At 35.2% G+C, this 21850-nt stretch overlaps 1 protein-coding gene across 1 annotated transcript in view; it reads right to left on the minus strand.

Annotated features, from left to right (window-relative positions):
- Positions 1-4038: 4038 nt before the first annotated feature.
- The window catches only part of LOC134532348 (alpha-tocopherol transfer protein-like), a 74984-nt gene continuing 57172 nt past the window's right edge, over positions 4039-21850 (minus strand). The window contains exons 5-7 of the mRNA XM_063368774.1: positions 19475-19585; positions 14336-14438; positions 4039-4333 (exon numbers count right to left, since the gene is read on the minus strand). Coding sequence (XP_063224844.1) covers positions 4182-4333; positions 14336-14438; positions 19475-19585 — 366 coding nt within the window. The 3' untranslated portion in view covers positions 4039-4181. The remainder of the gene's footprint in view (positions 4334-14335; positions 14439-19474; positions 19586-21850) is intronic.

Below are 21850 nucleotides of genomic sequence, written 5' to 3' on the forward strand. Positions count from 1 at the left end.
GAAGTTTAATATTATGAATGTACGGTACGTAAATTCTTAAACATAGAGTTATTTATTAATTTATTTAGAAAATTATTCATAGGTAGGTAATAAGTTTTCCTTTATATTTCTTTCGATTAGGAGTGTTTCCGAGCCATTCGGGGTCCTCAAAATCACCCCCCCCCCCCCAGGTGGTTAAAGCCCCAAAATTTCGAAAGTTTAAAATTTTTAAAAATCTTTCTCTTTCGATTTTAAGCGTTTTCGAGCCATTCAGGGTCCTAGAACCCCCCGCCCCCCCTGGGAAAAAGCCCTAAAATTTCGATAATTTTAGGAATTACAAATATCTATTCTTTCGAGATGGAGTGTTCCGAAACATTCGAGGTCCTGAACCTCCACCCCCCCTCCCTTTTCACAAAAGTGAAAGCCACAAAATTTCGAAAAATTGGAGAAAATTGTATTAAAATTAAGTCATTACGAACTAAAGTGTCCGGGGCATGGTGGAACTTTTACCCAAAGTCGACTTCGCACCCAATTTAATGGGGGGGGGGGGGGGGAGGGGAGTGCAAAACTCCAAAAATACGAAAAATTTCAAAAATGTCTTAAATTTAAGTATACTTTTTTACTATTTGGAGTGTTTCCGAGCCATTAGGGGTTTTCAACATCACCCCCCCTTCTCAGGGGTCAAAGCCCTAAAATTTAGAAAATTTTAAAAATCATTTTCTTTCGATTTTAAGTGTTTCCCTGCTATTCAGGGTCCTCAAAATAACCCCTCCCCCTCTGGGGACAAAGCCCCAACATCTCGAAATTTTCAGGATTTTCAAATATCATTCCTTTCGAGATGGAGTTTTCCGAACCATTCGAGGTCCTGAACCTCTGCCCCCCCCCCCCCCCCTTTTTTTCTCAAAAGTGAAAGCCACAAAATTTCGAAAAATTTGAGGAAATTGTATTAAAATTAAGTCATTACTAACTAAAGTGTCCGGGGGATGGCGGAACGTTTACCCAAAGACGTGTTCTCCAAAAAATGTTTTGGTAAGGGGATTGGGGGAATGCAAAACCCCAAAATTTCGAAAAATTTCTTAAATTTAAGTTGGAGTGTTTCCGAGCCGTTCGGGGTCCTGAAACTACCCTCCCCCCACAAGGAGTCAAAGACCCAATAATTAAAAAAATTCCCAAAATTACCAAAAACCTATTCTTTTTCGATTTGGAGTGTTTACGAGCCATTCGGGGTCCTCAACATCACCCCCCCCCCCTTAAGGGATAAAAACCCCAAAATTTAGAAAATTTCAAAAATAATTCTTTCGATTTTTATTGTTTCCCAGCCATTCAGGGTCCTCAAAATCACCCCTCCCCCCCTGGTGACAAAGCCCCAAAATTTCGACAATTTCAGGAATTTCAAATATAATTTCTTTCGAGATAGAGTGTTCCAAACCATTCGAGGTCCTGAACATCCACTTTTCGCAAAAGTGAAAGCTCCAAAATCTCGAAATATAAGAATATATATAATTGGATTTTAGTATGTATGTCGTCGATAAACTCTTACACCGTTTGACCGATCGCCATGAAAGTTGGCACATCGAAGTGTTTTATCATGGAGAAGGTTTTTATGCTAACCATTTTTTTTGTAACTCGCCGCTAGATGGCGCTGTAGCGCATCAACTTCTAAACCTTTCAACCGATCGCCATGGGTAAACAGAAAATCATAGGTCACAGATACACAAACAGTAATTATGTGTCATTTCTTAATGTCCAACACACTGGACATATCGCTATCCATTTTGCTGTAACTCGCGGACAATATATCACCCGGTGTTCAGCCCGGGCAAAGCCGGGTACTGCAGCTAGTATGCTATAAATCTTCCTTGGCATTGGTAGTGGAAGGTCAGTCTGTCGTTGGCTTCTGTGAAGGAAGGATCCATCGCCATTTGTTTTTTGCTGTCTCCGAGTTGGAACCGTGGACTCCATGATGTACGTGCGTTTTTTATTAAATTTTTATTGAAATTGTATTTAAATTATTTTGTTATTAAATTAATACTTTTTAAAAACTTTAATTTAACTTGCAATGTATGTATGTAAGTATGTAAGTATGTTTGTTCAGGTGGAATCTTTGAACTCAATTTTGAAGTAGATATCTTCAACCGATTGAGCTGAAATTTTGTATACACGTTTAGTTTGGATGACAATGCACGATATGGTGTGTGACATCATTCTGAATCCAATATGGCGGACCATCCAAGATGGCGGAGTAATTATTTTTAATGCACTTATACAATATGGGTATCAAATGAAAGGGCTCATTAAGAGTTAATTGAAAAGTGAGCACCAAGCTGAAATAAGTTTGACTTGTGTAATTTGGCGAGATGGGCGTCATCAGCATTGGTCTGCAACCTGTCTAGGAGAAGGACAACTCCAAAATCAAACTCGGAACTGTGTTTCGTCAGTTACAATAAGCTCCAAGCTGAAATAAGCGGCGCATTCTCCCAAACACCCAAGTCAAGGTGAGGCCGTGCCGAGGACTGAGTGGCATCGGGGTGTAATATGATGTCGTGAACGTACCACCTCAAGGCACCTGGGCGAACCCTGTTGTATATTAGCTCTTAACTTTCTAAACGGAGATCTGGGAGGGTCGACGAATATTTCTTCGGTACTCGTGGGCACAAAATGGGAAAAATAAATATTTAAGTAGGGTAAAAACATTTTAAGGTCTCCTTATTGAAGAGCTGGACTGTTCGAAATTAACCGGCAAACGACCTTCCAACAATGATGCGTTGAATGAGATGAACAGACTGACAAACCTAGCCATCGAAAACTAAAAACTAAAAAATAAATTGACAGCAAAAAAACTTTTTTAAAGAAAGCTTTTATTTAAACGCTCTAAAAAGAAGAAAATAAATTTTTCCTTAAAAATTTTAACTATCAACTTATAACCTCATTATATACAATTTGTATGATCATAAAAGCTTATCAGGCGATTTGTAAATAAACTAGTACCAATTTTACTATGTAAATTGATCTGCTAAGTTTTTTGTATTTTCAATTTCAATTTAATTAAATACTGATAGGTAATTAAACCTCGCGACAAGCCTTATGACCTCATAATAATTGTATATAATGAGGTTATAAGTTGATAATTAAAATCTTTAAGGAAAAATTTATTTTCTTCTTTTTAGAGCGTTTAAATAAAAGCTTTTTTTAAAAAAATATTTTTTTGCTGTTAATTTATTCCTGAATTTTAGCTAAATAATTATGAAGTTTCAAGATGGTGCAAAATTTCCAAAATTGAGGAATTTCGTTTTATTAAAATTTTGTACAGTTAAATAGTATATAATTTTAATATTCTCCTCGATTTTCTACCATAAAAAATACGGATTTTCAAGATGGCGACAAGTCTTTAAAATGGTGAAACATTTTCGTTAAATTTTAAGTATAGTTTTTATTAATTTTAAATATTTTTTCGATTTTATAGTATAAAATATTCGTATTTTCTATATGGCGACCGAAAATAAAATTCTAACTGTTATGTCATAATTCAAAATTGTGGCCATGACATCTTAATTGTCAAGGTCTTGACCTAGGTAGCTTAGGGCGGCTTGCTTTTATGATCTCAAGACGCTTTTAAGACATTTTTTTCTAAGGCAAAAAATGTCTTTTGAGGTTTTTCGATTTCTAATTTTTTGAATTTGTTAGTCTTTTTTCTTTCAAAAATTAAATTGTTCTAATAATCTTATTTTTTTAAAAGATTTTTTGGCAGAATTTTATATCCAAAATACTGGAACGTTTGGTGTATGTTGGTGAATTTTGGGTGAATTTTGAGGAATGTTGAGTCATTTATTGAAATTTTTGGCCTATTTTGGCCGTCGTTACGTTAGGATCCAAGATGGCGGACATCGGTTCCGGCTACATACCCAGAACACAGGCGCCGGAGCGGACAATATATCCTACTAAATCACAATTTATTTAAGGAACTAACTCTGCTGTCCTTCAGGAAATAAACTTATATTCATAGTTTAGAGGTTTTGTTCGGTTGAAATAAAATGTACTCAGTAATGAAAAAAATAAGAATTTTTAAATATTTTATTGTTACATAAATGTTATTTGATTTAGACACAAAGGAAGTTAAACAATATAATGTATAATAATAAATATATATCTTGCTTAATTAATCGCTTACGAACATAGTCGCACACTTCTCGATTGGACGTCGGCTAGTCGATGGCCAGAGTCTTGAACGAACCATCTAAACCAAAAAGGTTTTCGCCGTTTGCTATTTTCCCCAGTCGTTTCTGCTCATCTGCCTTTTTGTCTTGTTCAGAGAGAAACCAATCCCTCATTTCCACCATTTTATTCTGCCACCAATCTGTGAACAAAAAACAATACTGCTTTGTGCTAGAGTGCTGTCAGAAGTTAGAAACTAGCTCCCCACTAACACAGTTCAGAAAATCACAAGGGAGAATGTTCTAACAAATGTCAGTAAGTGTATTGTGTTACAAATGTGTAACATTTTTAAGACTTCTGTTTGTAGACTATGATAGTCCTCAGTTGTTGGTTTCTGTTTCATGACTGTCATAATATATTTTACTCTTTGATGTGGCCTTTATAAATTATAAAGACGTTTGCATGTTTCTAGCAAATATAATTTATTATATTTTATGGTATTACTAGCTGCAATACCCGGCGTTGCCCAGGCTGAACACAGGGTGAAGGGGACCTTTTTCGAAATCAGATGTAATTAGTAATTGTCTTCTTAATTTGAATGTCAAGTGTGAAAATTAATTTATTTCACTTTCAGATCCCGACAGATGTTGTTCTGCCAGTGTATAGTTATTTACCTGGTCTGCAAGTATGTATGTAATTTAGATTTTATAAAGCAACTAGCTGACCCGGCGAACTTCGTACCGCCTAACAGTCAATGAATGTCGTGTTAAATTTTAGCTGAACTTAATTTAGGATTTTATTAATGTAATAAAATGAATACTAAAAATTCAATAAAAGTACAAATATAAAATATTTCAATAGCGTGTCAGCAAGACGTTTGCTTTAATGAAGCTATGTATTTTGCTGCATGGGTTGCACTAAGGTTGATTCTCTTCAGTGAAGCACTTTGTGATATACAAAATTGTTCGTTTTGTTATCAGGCGCAAGAACAAATAAAGCGGCTGGTTTGCCGACACGTGAACATGCCACGTAAGTTACCATGAGAAAAACATGCATTATCTAGATTCAGACCACAATAAACTTAATTATTGGCCTTGCGATTTGTTGATCCTCATGGTGAATTCGAGACGAATCGGAAATTGAATTTGTTTAAACTCAAAGGGCATTTCGGTTGTGATCATCGGAATCCTCGGAATGAGAACTTCCACACCTTTAAATTTTCCTTTGAGTATCATCGCGTGAATCACATTGATCATCAGTTTTCTTATCACTAAACGCGTTCAATTGCATAATTTTGGTTGGTTTATATTTCGAAACATGATGACTACCGAGCCAACCTTCAGTTGTAAATTGTGTGGTAGTAAGCCAGGCACATGCAAGAAGTTTAAAAAGTCAGTCGGTTAGTTGGTGGCTTCGTCTTCGTTTGTTACACAGTCAATGATTTGAATGAATGCCGAGTACCAACGATTTGATTCTGAACTACGAAGTTTAAATCATCCACATATTTGTTCTTAGCCGCCAAAATTGCTCGCTTACTCAACCATTTGTTATTTTTGTGGTTAGTAATGATGTTCGGGAACACTTTGTTGATGAGCTCGTCTATCGATGAGACGAATTTGCAAAAATTCGGAGGAAATGAAATCAATCCGCTCGATTCGTAGACAGGAACACTGCCATTATCGATAGTCAGAAATTGCTTGGATAAATCTTCAACAGATAGATCTTTCAGCAATGTAACTCTCATGTTTGCTGCCAGCTGAAGTTTCTTCACATAGCGGCACAGATTGGATTATTTAAGGCAAGCGTTTATTTCATCGGCAGATGTCGATCTTGGAATGATTGGCAGTGTTTGGAGGAAATCACCAGATAGTAAAATCATTGCGCCTCCAAAACATCCCGAGTTATTCCGCAGATCTTTCAATGTTCGGTCAAGTGCTTCGAATGCGCGTTTGTGCGCCACTGTGCATTCGTTACAGATTATGATTTTAGATACTACTAAAACTTTGGTCATTGCGGAGTGTTTCGCAATGTTAAATGTCAGTTGTTCAGTAGTTTGAAGGTTTAACGACAATTTTAACGCTGAATGAGCCGTACGGCATCCTTCTAACAATGTAGCCACTATTCCAGAAAAAGCAACTGCTACCGCAATGTCGGATCTCGCACGAACAATGGTTAAAATAAAGGTAATGAGGAATGTCTTCCCAGTTCCACCGTGCACATCCAGGAAAAATAAGCAACATTTCCGTCATAAATTTCCTTCATTAATGTATCATACACTTTATTCTGTTAGGGGTTTAACAGGGGTACATTTGTTTGAACTGATTGGTCTAATTAATGAAAATCATGTTCACATTCACTTTCCAACTCCCGATTAAATGCGTCATTCATTCCACGATCTGGCGCTGGCATTCCGAACATGAATAACAAACTGCCGCACATGAGGTAACACATGTCTTCGATCAAGATCAAAGCCTGTTTATGCAATTCCTCATTCGCCTCATTTCTTGAACTTACATGAATTCGATGTAAAATATCATCTGACATATTATCCTTGTATTGGTTCCACAGGTCACGTGGATTCGATGTGAAGCATGTCAAAATGATGATAGCAAATAATGTGCGTATCTGACTTAGAGATGCTGTAATAATTGCTTTAACGATTGTTGTGACCCAATGAGTATCGTTTTCAATCAAATTGAGCTCTTGACATGCAGCACGAAATGTTGTGCATACTATACCATTAACAGTTCGTAGTGATTAAAATGACGTTGGCCTACGAACATTCACCTGCAACAACCGAAAATAGAAGCATTCATCATTCTTCGGATGGACTGTGAAAATACGACCAAGAGCATCAGTATAAGGCACACCCGAATAAACAGGAATCACATCGCCTTGCTTCCGACGTTGAAATTTCTTCGATGAAGCGTTCCAATTGTAATAACGTGGCATCTCCGAGTAAAGCAACGTTCGTGCAAACGGATCGCTTTGGCAAATCGCAAATAAACTGGTCAATGTTGTCGCTGGAGGTGATTCAGCATGTTGAGCAAAATTCTACGCGGTGAAATGAACTCGTTGACCATTATCCAGATGCACCGCCAAATGTTCAACAGTGGGATGGCGTTTGTGAATAGAGAATGAAAATCTACGCCAAATCGCCTCATTGCAGTTCACATATCGACCAACTTGATAGCGCGTAATTTCATCGTTCGTATTGGATGTTTAGTTGCCAAAAACCGCCATAACGCTGCCTTTCGTGATGCATTTGATGAACTTCACCGAATTGTAATACTCAACGTTGCAATGTGTCTTGAATGTTTTGGAAAGAAGTGGCAAATATGGAATAATCCAACTGTTGTCGACCATGAAATTATTTCCTTTTACTTTCATGAAATTTCAAGAAATTTAATTAATTTTAATGATAAAAGTTAACAATAAACCACAAAATGGGTAAAACAATTGTCCCAAACATGGCGACGACAAAACGGTTTAGAGCTTTAATTTTTCATACTTTCTCTACTTTATTCGTTATAATAGCTTAGCGGCAATTGCTTAGCGGACATAGAGAAATAACACTCACAGTTTGTACGTCGTTAACTTTGTATGTCTATGGCCAACCTGCGTGACATGAGCTGTCAATTGCGGAATATGGCGGAATTACAAACCGAATTTATTTAAAAATTATTTCTTTTTTAATTTTATCAATATTTTAATAGTTATTCTGCTATTCAGGGCGTAGACGAATTCAAAAAATCTTAAAACATTAAAATCGGTCCAGCCATTATTGAGTTATAAATGGTGTAACTAACCCGACGTCGTTTTATTTTTTTTCCCCGGGAACAGGATAAAAAGTATCATATGTCCGTCTCCTGGTTCTAAGCTACCTCATTACCAATTTTCAGCCAAATCGGTTCAGCCGTTCTTGAGTTATAAATAGTGTTACTAACACGAATTTCTTTTATATATGTATACTAGCTGACCCGACGAACTTTGTTCCGCCTTAGAGGCAATAAATGAGCAGATTTTAGATTATATTAATTTAAATTTTTTATTAAGATAATAAATATAAATAAAAAATATAAAATATTTTAATGATTCTTTATTGGCTATGTATTTTGGTGCATGGGTTGCACTCTTCATTGAAGTACCTTGTGATAGACGAAATTTTTTGTTTTACTATCAGGCTCAAGAACAAATAACGCAGATGGTCTTCCGAACCGTAAACATGCCACTTATAATTGACCATGAGAAAAACATGGATTTTCTAGATTCAGACCACAAACTTTCAAGGATTGGCCTTGTGATTTGTTAATGGTCATGGCGAATGCAAGACGGATCGGAAATTGAAGTCATTTTAACTCAAACGGCATATCGGTTGGGATCATCGGAATCCTCGGAATGAGAACTTCCTCACCTTTGAATTTTCCTTTGAGTATCGTCGCGTAAATCACATTGTTCATCAATTTACTTACCACCAAACGCGTTCCGTTGCACAGTTTTGGTTGGTTTATGTTTCGAAGCATGATTACTACGGAGCCAACCTTTAGTCGTAAATTGTGCGGTGGTAAGCCAGGCACATCCAAGGAGTTTAAAAATTCAATTGGATATTTGGTGGCTTCATCTTCATTTGTTACACAGTCAATAGATTTGCGTGAATGCAGTATACCAATGATCTCATTCTGAATTATGTAGTTTAAGTCATCTACATCATTATTCTTAGCCGCCAAAATTGCTCGCTCACTCAACCATTCATTATTTTTGTGGTTAGTAATGACGTTTGGGAATACTTTGTTGATGAGTTCATCTTTCGATGAGACAAAGTTACAGAAATTCGAAGGAAATGAAATCAATCCGCTCGATTCATCGATAGGTAGGGGAGACCGGGGTAAGTTGGCGAATGGGGTAAGATGACGAATCGTATGTAACTAATCCAGAAACACAGATAGACGGTTGGCGCACCTGTGACCTTGTGTGTCACCATCTGCACCTACTAGGCAGGTGCAGCGGAATTTTCCAGTCAGTTTGAATGTGGCAGTTTTGAGAGGCAGTCTGTTTCGTGAGCCATTGTTGTAATATTGAAGGTACGTATGTTAAGCTATTACGAGAAAAGAGTCCATTTGTTTTAAATGTTTATATATGTAAAATGAAATGCTGACTTTTGAGAGTATTTTAGTGTATAGATTGTTGAAGAAAATTTGTTAATGTTGTTCGTGATTTTGGTAAAGCAAAAATACGGCTGCTGGGGCAAGTTGACGGGGGCAAGATGACGAATTCGTCATCTTGCCCCTGCAATCGTCAAATGCCATAGGTAATGACAGTGTGAGCATTATTTTGTATTATATGTGTTATTTAAACCAATGATGTACAGATATGACGAACATTTAAGTAAAATAAAAATAATAATGAAATTATAAAATATTATAAATAGTTCCTGTGTTAATAGTCGTAACAATTTTGTTTGATTTTTTTGTAGATGCGTAGGCATATTATAAGCGGAAAACGGAAAGGAGGCGTTGGAGTGACGAAGAGATAGATAGAAGAAGCAGAATGAAGAGAAGAAAAATGAAATAAAAACTAAGAAAACTGAAAAACAAAGCTCTGATCATTCTGTAGCAAAACCATAAAGCCTAAATAGCGTTTCTTGCCCTGCATGTGAAGAAGTTTACGTGGAACCTCCAAATGAAGACTGGATTCAGTGTTCCACATGTTCTGAGTGGTGGCACGAATACTTTTCCAATTATGAAGTCAAGGAATTATATCAAAGTCGTTCAAATATGTTACAATATATCTTCTTTACATCCTGCACGTTGTTTAGTGTAGGATATCTATAAAACTATTGTTTACTTTGTCCATAAATATATATATTTTGGTTTCGTCATCTTACCCCAATAGGTTCGTCAACTTACCCCACTCCTGGGGCAAGATGACGAATGTGCTAACTAAATGGTTTCTTGTCAATAACTTCGGAACTACGAAAAGTAATACAACCTTTTTATATATTTAGGTAGAAATTAGTATGTACTTCGTATTGGTACCAAATTAGATATTATATATGCTTATTTATCTGTTAAAAGCCATTTCAAAGCTTAACATCGTCAACTTGCCCCGGTCTCCCCTACTTGAGCATTACCGATAGTCAGCAATTGCTCAGAGAAATCTTCAGCAGATATATCGTTCAGCAATGCTACTCTCATGATTGTTGTCAGCTGAAGTTTCTTCACATAGCGCCATAGATTCGATGATTTGAGGCAAGCGTTTATTTCGTCGGCAGCAGTTGATCTTTGAATTACTGGCAATGTTTGACGGAAATAGCCAGACAGTAAAATTATTGCGCCTCCAAAACATCTCGAGTCATTGCGTATATCTTTCAATGTTCGGTTAAGTGCACATCAACCGGTCAACTTTAAAATTTTACATTGTCAAATTTTAAACCATACTTAACCATAGACAACATTACGTTGAGCTGTCAGTTGTGTTTTATTAATTGTCAAATTTTCAACCATACTTAACCATAGACAACATTACGTTTAGCTGCCAGTTGTGTTTTGTTATTCCATGTCAGTTGCGTTTTGCTATACCATTTTTAACAAATGAACGGCTAGACTGATGTTTTGACTGATACATTTTTCGTTTTTCTTTCAGATGCGTTTTGTCATATCACTTTTTTTAAACGCTTGATATTAGCTTCACCTGCATGTTTGTTTGTTTGTATGCGATTTGTTTGGGTGCGATTTTGACCCACTTTAAACGGTCAGATTTCATTCAAACTTTGTAGATTTATCGAGGACCGATGACAATACACTAATTTGATAAGATTATTCCATTATTTAATTTGCAAAATAAGATTTTCGTCAATTTATATAATTTCACAATATTTAGTAGGCTTTGTTTATATCGCGCCAAAGACAAACTGAAAGAAAAGAGTTCGCACATTGTAAAGAAAACCATTTCGCTCATGTGTGAACTCTTTTCTTTCAGTTTGTCTTTGGCGCGATATAAACAAAGCCTACTAAATATTGTGACATTTAATTAAATGAAAAGAGACATTTAATTAAATGAAAAGTGAGAGTGGGTTATGATTATTCTGAACAATATGCTTTCTTGATTATCTATTTTTTAGTTTGGTTTTCTATATAAAGCGCGTTTTTTCGTTTTTTTAAAACTATTATTTATTTTTCCCCCGGGAACAGGATAAAAAGTATTCTATGTCCGTCTCCTGGTTCTAAGCTACCTTCCTACCAATTTTGAGCCAAATCGGTTCAGCCGTTCTTGAGTTATAAATAGTGTAACTAACACGACTTTCTTATATATATATATATATATATATATATAGAAAAAACCTGAAAAATAAGAGATTACTAATATTGTAAAGATTCCATTATCTAGCTATTGCTCGGCCTGCATTGCAATGCCTCTAAGTCTAGTCTCTATATAGCTTTATAAATCTATAGGTATATATCTTTATCTAACTCATTTCATTCTCTATACTTCGCTCCATCTCAACTTATCTCTCCGTCTCTATCCCACTCTATATATATATATATATATATATATATATATATATATATATATATATATATATATATCACTCTATCTCTGTCTCTTTTTATATTTAAATAAATTGTGTCATGCGTGCGCACTTATACAACAAAAACAGACGAAGTGCCGCTATATAAAATGAAATAAACACATTTATTTACACGATTCGTGCTCCAACTATTGAAAAATAGTTATACCGTCTGAGTAATCTTCATGGGCATGCGCATAACAAATAACCAAATTTTCATCGCAATCGGATGAATGGTATAGGAACGCATACGGCACAAACAAACGAAAATTAAAGTCATCACAAACGCATCAAACGATGGTGCGTTTAAATTCAAGGCAACTCTATCTATTGACGAAGTTAAGAACAAAACTGTTATTAGCGCCTTTATTTTGTAGCTGCTGCGAGCTCCACTAAGCGGACTGGTCACACCAAAGAGAAAAATATTAATTTGTCAGACCTTACTATGTGTGTTAGAAAATATCACAGAATTCCAGGTACAGGAATTACTATTCGATTATTTTGAGCGGCTGAGTAAATATGCTACGAATTGCGAAGATGGTGAAAGAACATTTTTCCAAAACCAAACAATGTACCAACCATGTAAGCAACGATAACAGGTTGGAAAGTCCGTGGATGTGCATTCCGTATGTTGGATATATTGTAAGCAATGCCCCAGGATAAACAAGACCGTAGCAAATTTACAGTCTTCAACTTTAGTCCCGTAAACCATTATACAAATTTTCCTAAAGAAATTTTAGAGCTTGGTGGGGAGAAAATGAGTAGAAGTGATGACTACGAGTCAGAAGATCACACGTGAAGGTAGGACGAATGAAAGTCGAGGCAGCATCAGAGATTCACTACACAACCACCGTAGCCTCCTGAGGCGGAATGAACTATTCTTCATCCTTTCGTTTATTTAGCTGGTATATTTTGTTCTGTTAAAATTTTTTTCACACTAAGTTGGTAACACTGCTGAAATAGTATTTTGTATAATTTTGATTTCATTTTAAGTATATTTTTAGCAGGTAATAATATTTTATTTAATGTTTCATGCAATGGGGAATTTAGACTTAATATTATGTTTAGGACATACGCCAAAGCAGTTTTGTACTGCTTGTCATGGAAAAATTCAAGAATGAATAATAAGAAATAAAAGTTAAAAAATACCCCACATAGAATCAGCCTTAATCAGCTGATATTGAATAGGTAAACATAACTTTGAAATTAAACAGGTATTATGGATAACACAATGAAGACAGCACAGACGAACACATTTAAACTTTAAAAATCAGTTAGCGCAAGAATTCCGTGGGAGGAATTCAGTCATAAAAAACTAACAGCACAGACTAACACAGTGGGCTAACAATGACGAGACAGTTTAAACAAGAAGAGTGAACGCAGACAGACAACAAACCTGGACAATGCAGCAAACATAAACACAAAGATGAAAATAAACAGGGGTAGGTAGAGGTGAAATACGCTCAGAAAACTGAAATGCAGTTAGTAGAGTGCACGAAAGAAAAGAGGCTAAAAGTATCTCGCATAACTTACGAATGTCGTAACGAAAATGAAACGATGACGATCGCTCTGCGCAAGGATATATGTCGTTTAGAGGATATCATGACTGCCCAGGAGACGGAAAGCGCACACAAAATAGTAGAGTACGAGCAACAAAAAACAGGTGATGTTTATTGAAATGGCAAGGTCAGGTGACCGACGTAAAGATTGGATGTGAGAGAAATGAAAAATTCAGTGAATGTGCTTCATTTAAAGTTCGTAAATACGGTAAAACTTTGACAGCACATGTGTCCAGATAGTTTCGAACAGTGACAGTATGATACCCGCATTCACGGATAGGAAGCAACAGTCACGCTTTTAAGATTAATTCATCACATGCACCGATCAAACTTAAGGAGTTCTGGTTCTGTCCAGAATAACACACGGAGTGGAAGTTTGGGGCCAGAAGGAGTCAGATAAATGGAGCAACTGCGTGCAGTGTGTTCCCAATACGGATCGATTAAGGCAGACGCCTGTGTTGCAACATCCAGATTAGGGTGCAGAATTTTATATTTCTTGTGATGTGCCTTATGGTCCGAGTTGTGACCACGTGGTACCGTTAAGGCATGATCGGCCGCACTGGTATTTAAATTATTTCTTGCATGTCCTTGCATATTATTCGCCTTTGAGTCCTGTGCTCTCCGGGATCGCTCAAACTGGAAAACAGGAAAACCTATTTCTAAGAGCTCCAAATGATGGAAAAAGAAAGAAAAAAATGGTCTGGTATTAGGTGGCGGCTTAGTTCAACAGACAGGGACTAGGAAATAATATGTAAAAGTCACCTATGTTTATGAAAAAAAAAACATTGCATACAACAGTTATTTAGAAATGTCGTATTTCCCAAAGATCTTTTTTTTTCCATAGTTGTTAAGAATAGGCGTGTCTCCTTCCCTCACACGGGCGGTAGGAGGCCCTATGGGTTGTCGGGCAAGAAGCAGCAACAACAGGTCCGAGATGTGAACTAGAGACGCTTCGAGAGTATATCCATGGGACTTTCTTAAAATTACAAAGCTTATAGCAGATTTGTGCCACATTAGAATATAAAACCATAATGTTAAGTGTCAATAATAATAGAAAAAAAATTACATCATTCATTACCATTCATTTCACGTACTGACCCAGCTTGTCCGCCGTATTCATTTGGTAACATGTCTCTTGGAAATAAGTCATACAGTGACTCCAGCGAGGAATGAATGTGGATCTGAAAAAACAGAAACACGAAGCTGTTAGTTGGCTTATCGTTTTTTCCTTGTTAAGCATTATTGTACCAAGTTTGGGAAAAAAATATTACATAAAAGAAGTAAAAATAAAGACGATTAAAATAATAATATTCAGTACAGAAAACCATTTTTTTGTTAATCAAATATAATTAATTTATTATACAATATGAATAAGATTTTCTTGAAATAAGTAACACACTGCAATATTTGACACTTTCAAATAAAATAAAAAAAACAAATCAAATACTTTTTGAATGTTTATAATGAGAGATGATGATGAAGATGAGAATTGTTATCCATCGGGAGCATAGCCGTGACAAACCTATGCTTCCCGGGCCAGGAAAATTCCACGAGATGAAGGTAAAAACCATTTAACAATCACCCAATCCTAAACCTAGTGAAGTTTAGAGAATCTAACACAGGTCCCTTGGCCCACCCGTCAGATAAAGCTAGTCACTAGAACAAGTCGACCGACAGTCAGGATGAATCGATGTCTTTATGTAGGAATATAAACTGGTCAGTGTTACTAATCGTAATATCAGGATGTTGTTTCATTATATACAGTACATGATCTAATCTTATTGTCCACGATCACGATATTCTCTATAGTGAACTTCTGGACGTGGATAGTCTACGCTGTTTTAAGTATTTGTGATTATTCAGTCATTGATTATTTTAATCAAACTTTCAGAAATTTTAAATACATTTTCTAATATTCAAAAAAGAACATGTGATAAAGCCATTAAGTCACTTGGTATCAGTTAGCTAGGCAAAGAAACTTTAAGACAAAATGGCTGAACTGAAGTAAATTCATTTAAGCCTCACACTTTTCTCTAAATACTCGACTTAAAGATCGTTTAATGTCGAAGTCTTTACATACAATGATTATCATACAATTACTGCAGATGCTACTCCTGGAATAATGCCTGCACATCTTATATTTGTAGTAAAAATTGGTTGTCTGTAAAGTCGGTTTACGGACGATAGTTTAACGTGACGTCATAAAAAACATTGACGAAATCGGCGCAAGCGTACAATGAGCGTAACGGGACACAGCGTAACGGGAAAATGTGCGTAAAGGGACACTTTTTCGTGCGTGCAGCCGGCGTTCATCGATTTATTAGACGTTGTCACGTCAAAAAACAAATAAAGAGCATACCCTTATTACAAATACTATTGGGAAATTTATCCTGTGGATCAATCAAAGTCTTATGGATAATAATATATAAATAACACGCAAAAGTTTTCAAAGAACGGAAATATTTTAAGCAGATCGGTGGCTTTAAGGCCATTATCCGGCAAATCTTGGCTTTCGAGTATGAGCCACGTCACAGTGGTAGTGTATATCAATGGCTCGCTCTGCATTGTAGCAGGCATCTTCAGTGTTGGGACTCAACTGACGGCTGAGAATTGTTATTTTGGTTGTAGGTTTATTATTCACCAACATATAGGAAATTTGTATTATTATTAAAAATTGTGACTACATTATTTGCGTACAGGAACCTTTTCAACCAGAAAGAAGGCAACCAAACTATATTACACATTCATTGCCAACTTTGAAGAGACAATCATTGTATCTAGCGCATCAGATCTAAGTGCTAGTACTAATATGTGGATGAGACTTTAGTTGTATGGAACCATGGCGAGGATAACCTAACTTACATCTTAGAGCATCACAAAAGCTTACTCCTAATATCAGGTTCAACATGGAATTACAAAAAAAAAAAAAAAATCTTGTCTGGATGCGCTTCTCTCCAAAAAAAAAAAAACCCCTGAAAAAGCTGGGACCCATTGTCATAAGACAAACGCAGATACCTATATTCCACCTCTCACCATCCTCCTGAACAGAACATAGTTATCGTTTCCGCAATGTCAACAACCACAAGGTAATCAGCGAAGGGTCAACATTCAGGAAAGTATTTAAATATCTAATCACAACACACATTGCCCGATAAGTATAAAACGGAGATGTATAGGAAGTCATAAATAAAATACTCACAACCAGAACTGCATCCATATTTAGTAACATAGTGGCTCCTTCCTATGTGTAATGAGTCCTTAACTTTGTAGCATGATTATTTAAGGAAAACGAAACACACAAAATAAAATAATTTTGGAAAAAGCCTTCAAACTTGTTTAATCTTGATAAAGAGTAACACTACAGTAAAAAAACCACTTGCTGGAATCTATAAAGTAGTATGTTCCTAATAGCTTGTTTACATTGGACAACTAACAAAAATCGGTAGCGTGAAGAATTAATGAACAAATAAAGACTTGCGAAAAGGAGAACAACAATTTTGTCATAGCTGAATACATATGTACAGTATTACAAAAAATACTGTTAACTACGGTGTCGCTACCCGAGTTCCGGTCACCTAAGGAGGGGACAAGGACAGGGTAGAGTAGAATAGCTTAGCCGGTTCGAGGACAGGAGTAGGAGTGAGGATTAGGATTGCCAGTCCTCCATCTTGGAATGTGACGTCGTGGCGGCTTAATTGAAGCATGACACTTAAATCATGTTCAAATCATCTCTCTCCTCAGTAACAGGAGTAAAATATTAGTAACATGTCTGGTCTAACTTGCAATCCCTCATTTAATTCCCTTACAAACTCATCAACAAGCAACCTGCTAACCTAACGAAAGCTATGGCATACAAAAGAGAAAAAAGTGACTCCCAGCTACTCCACATTCCTCAATACTATATGCAACTTAAACCTGATATATATGTAATGACAGTGAATTCATATTATATGTGCCTAACTACATGCAACTAAACATATAAAAATATTAATGAGGAGCAAATAACTGTAAATATTAAATATATCTCATCAAAACACATGGATTTCAAAAGGTTTATTATCATACAAGTATATTCACAATGACTACTTTTACTCTGTCTCCAAATCCACAATATCTGACTTGCACATGCATTTAATTAAAGGAACTGTTCAGCAATCCTTAACCAAGACATTAAAAATATTTTAATCATTTAATTTACTCATAATCAACCACTGGTATTTCTGTGATAATACTTACTGTTGTATAAACCTTAAAAAAAAATCACCCATTTACAGCCTACTAGGATTATAAGAAAAATTAATTCCACTGAAAAATATGGCTTGCCTGCGTTATAACGAAATGCATTAGTATAATCTGGCAGTATCATAAACATTTTTACTAAAGAAACTGAAACTCCGCTCGCCACCACAGCTATCAATAAATGTATTAATCCTGGATACAGTACCCGGTCTAGGCTGCAACGCATACCACAACAGGTCTTGAATAACTTACAGTAGATAAAGCAGCTCAATCCACTAGCATAGTCCATACAACCACTTCTCTCGTGCTAGCTATGTCGAGAAATATAGCTTAGAGCCACGCCTCTCGTAGCTCACGTCGCCCGATCAACTTCCACAAAAGGTATGCTTTTTTCATGCACAGAAGAAAGAAAAGGTTTATTTTACACAATTTCACAATGCCAAAACAGCCAGCATTGTAATTGAAATTGTGCCATATTTTTCTTGCCTGGAAAAGACTGCGATCACTCCAATTTGCGAGCAGCAAACTCCTCACATTCAATCGTCAAACACGAAGTCTTCATCGTAGGAACTCTTAGTTCAACTAAGTTAGCAATATACATTTTGCCGTGTCCCCACATGACAGGCCTTCATGGCCGACTCCAGGCTTCTATATCTACCACCAGTATCCACACTCACCGCGCCAACCCAGCCCTTTCGGTGACAATGGCAAAAGTCAGCACACTCCACTGCTCCAAGTGCTGCCAACCTGCCCCTCCCCCCCTCAAGAAGAACTCTACGCCCGGACGTCCAGGTTGGCTCTAAGTACAAACCCACCGAACCACTCCGAGAAAAGCTACACACATGCGCTACGAGATACCACAGCCCACGCACAAACGCACATGAGCGACCCAAACACCGACACGCAACAAGTGAGAAACCATAACGTCACAACGGTAAATTAAAAAATGCAGGTAACATACATAACTACAGAAGCAGGACTGTCAGGAAAACCAAATTAATATTTCAACACTATATATTTAACTAAAACTTGATCTCTGTGGTCATATATGCTGGCATTAAAAGAAAATACGTTATGTGATTGGCTGACAGTATAGCCATTAGGAGGAGGCCTCTCTTGATTTGCTACCTGACGAAGACCCCTGGCAGGTATGTATATCTGCAGACCTACCACCACTTAGATCACAGTTGGTTCTCAACTCTGAAGATACCTGCTGCATTTCAGAGCGAATTGTTGGTAATCACTACAACTACGACGCAGTTCTCCTTCTAAAACCAAGATAGTTTAACTCAGATATCTGCCCACTGATGACCTGTAGGCTATCTCGTCCCAGTGCAGGACCCACGGGGGTTGATAGTCAAATAATTCGCCCCCTACTAAGATGATACTGGTTCCATTCCTGTTTTGGTATATGTCGGGATTGTTTTACAATAAGTAAATGCCACAGAAGTTGTTGCAAGCCGGTTTCTTTTCTTGGGGTTCTCCAATTTCCTCTATACATTCATCCTGTGACTGTCCCATTCTAGTATCATCACATCTTTACTCTCTATAATCAATCCTTAATTCTAAGGGGCCAAGTGGGGAAGGGGGGAATGGTTAAAGGTGACATGCCCTTATTTTCATTTTAACACAAGGAACACATATTTTATTTATTTACTTATAAATTTAAATAATATTGAATTATTAATATAAGTTCAATTCTGAAATTGCTCCAGTTCAGAAACATAACACTAAGAATTATTACAAACTGTTTTAACTAAATATTATCCTTTTGAATAAGACTTAATGATAACTGCTAAAATGAGACATGTTACGTTTTACCTCAAAAACATCCAACTCATTCGTAATTATGAAAAACAAATGATGGCAGAAAAATTATAGAATGGGTTACCATAACATGTTTATACAATTTGAAACATTTCCTGACAATAATATCATTTGAAATATTATATTAATGTTTATGTTTAATATTACTTACTCTGTTCCTTATTTTTTCCTTTAGAAATGGCTTGAAGACGGATAAAATGGCATCTACGAAGACAGGAGCATTAATGAAATGTAACCCTTTGATTCTAACTGGGAATGCATCCTGTAAAATAATAAAAAACAAGACATGCCATTATTAAAAGACAGCAAGTTATATTTCCGATATCATTACAGAAACGACGATGATAATGATAATTATAATAGGTTGTTTGGCCAGGAGGCTGTTTTGAATCCCATGTTTTCCATGGCGTTACTATGATTCACTAAGATAAATGAGTTAGGGGCGGTTTGCTATTGCTTTATGCTATATGAAAATGAAAAAAAAAAACCTAACACGTAGTCACGAACATGGTAAGAAAATATTTCACAAATGATGAATAATATCCTCTTACCCGGTCCAGAACCTCTAGCCACTTAGCCATGAGGTCGGAATTCACACCAAAGATCCGTCCAAAAACCAAATTAGCCATCTCTTTATGAATATGACTAATCAATGACAATGAATGACAAACTGCGAAATATTGCAACGAATGCAATCTGGGTTCATTCCCTAAATAATACTAATTCTAATGTTTGGCGTAACATATGTATAACATTTATTGTTGTGTAATTGTTAAAAGCGGAATTAAAAATTGTTAATACAACGAAAAATTTAAAGACATTTTTACAACCCATACACACATAAAACATATATTATTTAATTAAAAGATTTATATATAACAAAAAGCTTTCATTTAACTCATCAGAAGTGGTTCTGATATTCTCCAGTAGCTTCCCAAAAAACGATGAAAAAATTTTCTTTGAATAATTTTCTTTGCTTGCAATTGTTTAATTTTGATTTATTTCAAGTTTGAAGCATATATTATTTGTATGATTAATTGTATTATTTTTTAAAATTTGTTAAATGTTTGCTGTATTTACATTGCAAGTTAAATCAAATTTTATTACGGTTTAATGTGATTTGAAAATATAAGAAATATGTGAAATATATAAGAAATGTGAGCCTTCCCATTTTTTCACTAAACCATATAAACTTAAATGTGAAAGGTTGATAATTAATTAAAGTTTAATTATAAGACATGAAATTACTTTCGTAAGAAATGTTGATATACCAAATTTAAAAAAAATTAATTAGTGTTAAAACTTTAGTAACTTAGAGGTAATTTCTAGCTTAAGATATTTCATAGTTAATGATTTTGTCGTGAGGTTTTGGATTCAATCTTAACTCTAAGAGTAAGTTAATTTTAAATGAACAGGAAATAGTTCCGAGTATTCTATAAAATTAAATGTATTGTCACCTTTAGCAACTGCTTATGATTGTGAAAATGCGAAACTACTTTTAATATTATTATTTTAAGATAATATTTTTTGTGTGAAACGCTATTAAAAAAATGTGTAAGAAGGAGCATATTACTGAAGAAATACGAGTTATATTTAATTTACTTTTTCAGTGTGTTCAAAACCGGTTTGTGGTTGTTAAATGATTTTTGTAATTTAATAAGTGAATGTTTTAACTTGATTTTTTTTTCTTTTCAAACAAATTATATTTTTAAATTAATGCAACTGAGATTTATAAATAAATAATGAACGATACTCTTCCAATAATGATAAAGCCCCAATAAACAAACAGGCACACTGTAAAATATTTTAATATCTCAATGGAAGAAAAACAACCTAAACTTTAAAATGAAAAAAATGTATTTTGTAAACTTAAAACAATTTTCACACAATAAATTTTGGCAGTTTGTGTAGATTTCCATATAAACATTAATGCAATGCTAATAAACAAACAATTACATTTTTAAAATCCTTTTTTTTTTGACAAATATGAACGAAAAAATTGAATATAAGTTGCATTTTGTTTAACTAGTACACATTCTAATCAAAAGTCCTGTTATCAAAAATTAGTGTTCCATGCTATTAAATGAATCACTATTTAGTGATTATATATATTATATATATATATATATATATATATATATATATATATACAATTAAAGGTTTCTGTTTCGTTTGAATATAAATACTGGATTTATTAAGTATATTATTAACCAAATTTTCCAATAAAAATTTACACATCAACGAATTTTCACGTATGTATGTAACTAAGGCGATAATAAATACGAAAATTTTGATTTTGTCATTTTACCAACCATTAATTACTCACTTAAAATTCTTTAAATACTTTTTAACGTTCTAATTGGTTATTACACATATTTATTCAACTTACGCTCATATATTTTTGGTGTGTTCATACACCATAGAAAAATCTTAAGAAATATCATTTTACAAATACCATTGTGTTTACTAACAACTTTTAAAAAATTCAAAAATATTATTCCTTACAAACACACACATAAAAACCACC

This window comes from Bacillus rossius, chromosome 5 (assembly GCF_032445375.1).
Source record: "Bacillus rossius redtenbacheri isolate Brsri chromosome 5, Brsri_v3, whole genome shotgun sequence".
In the NCBI taxonomy this organism is placed as follows: domain Eukaryota; kingdom Metazoa; phylum Arthropoda; class Insecta; order Phasmatodea; family Bacillidae; genus Bacillus; species Bacillus rossius.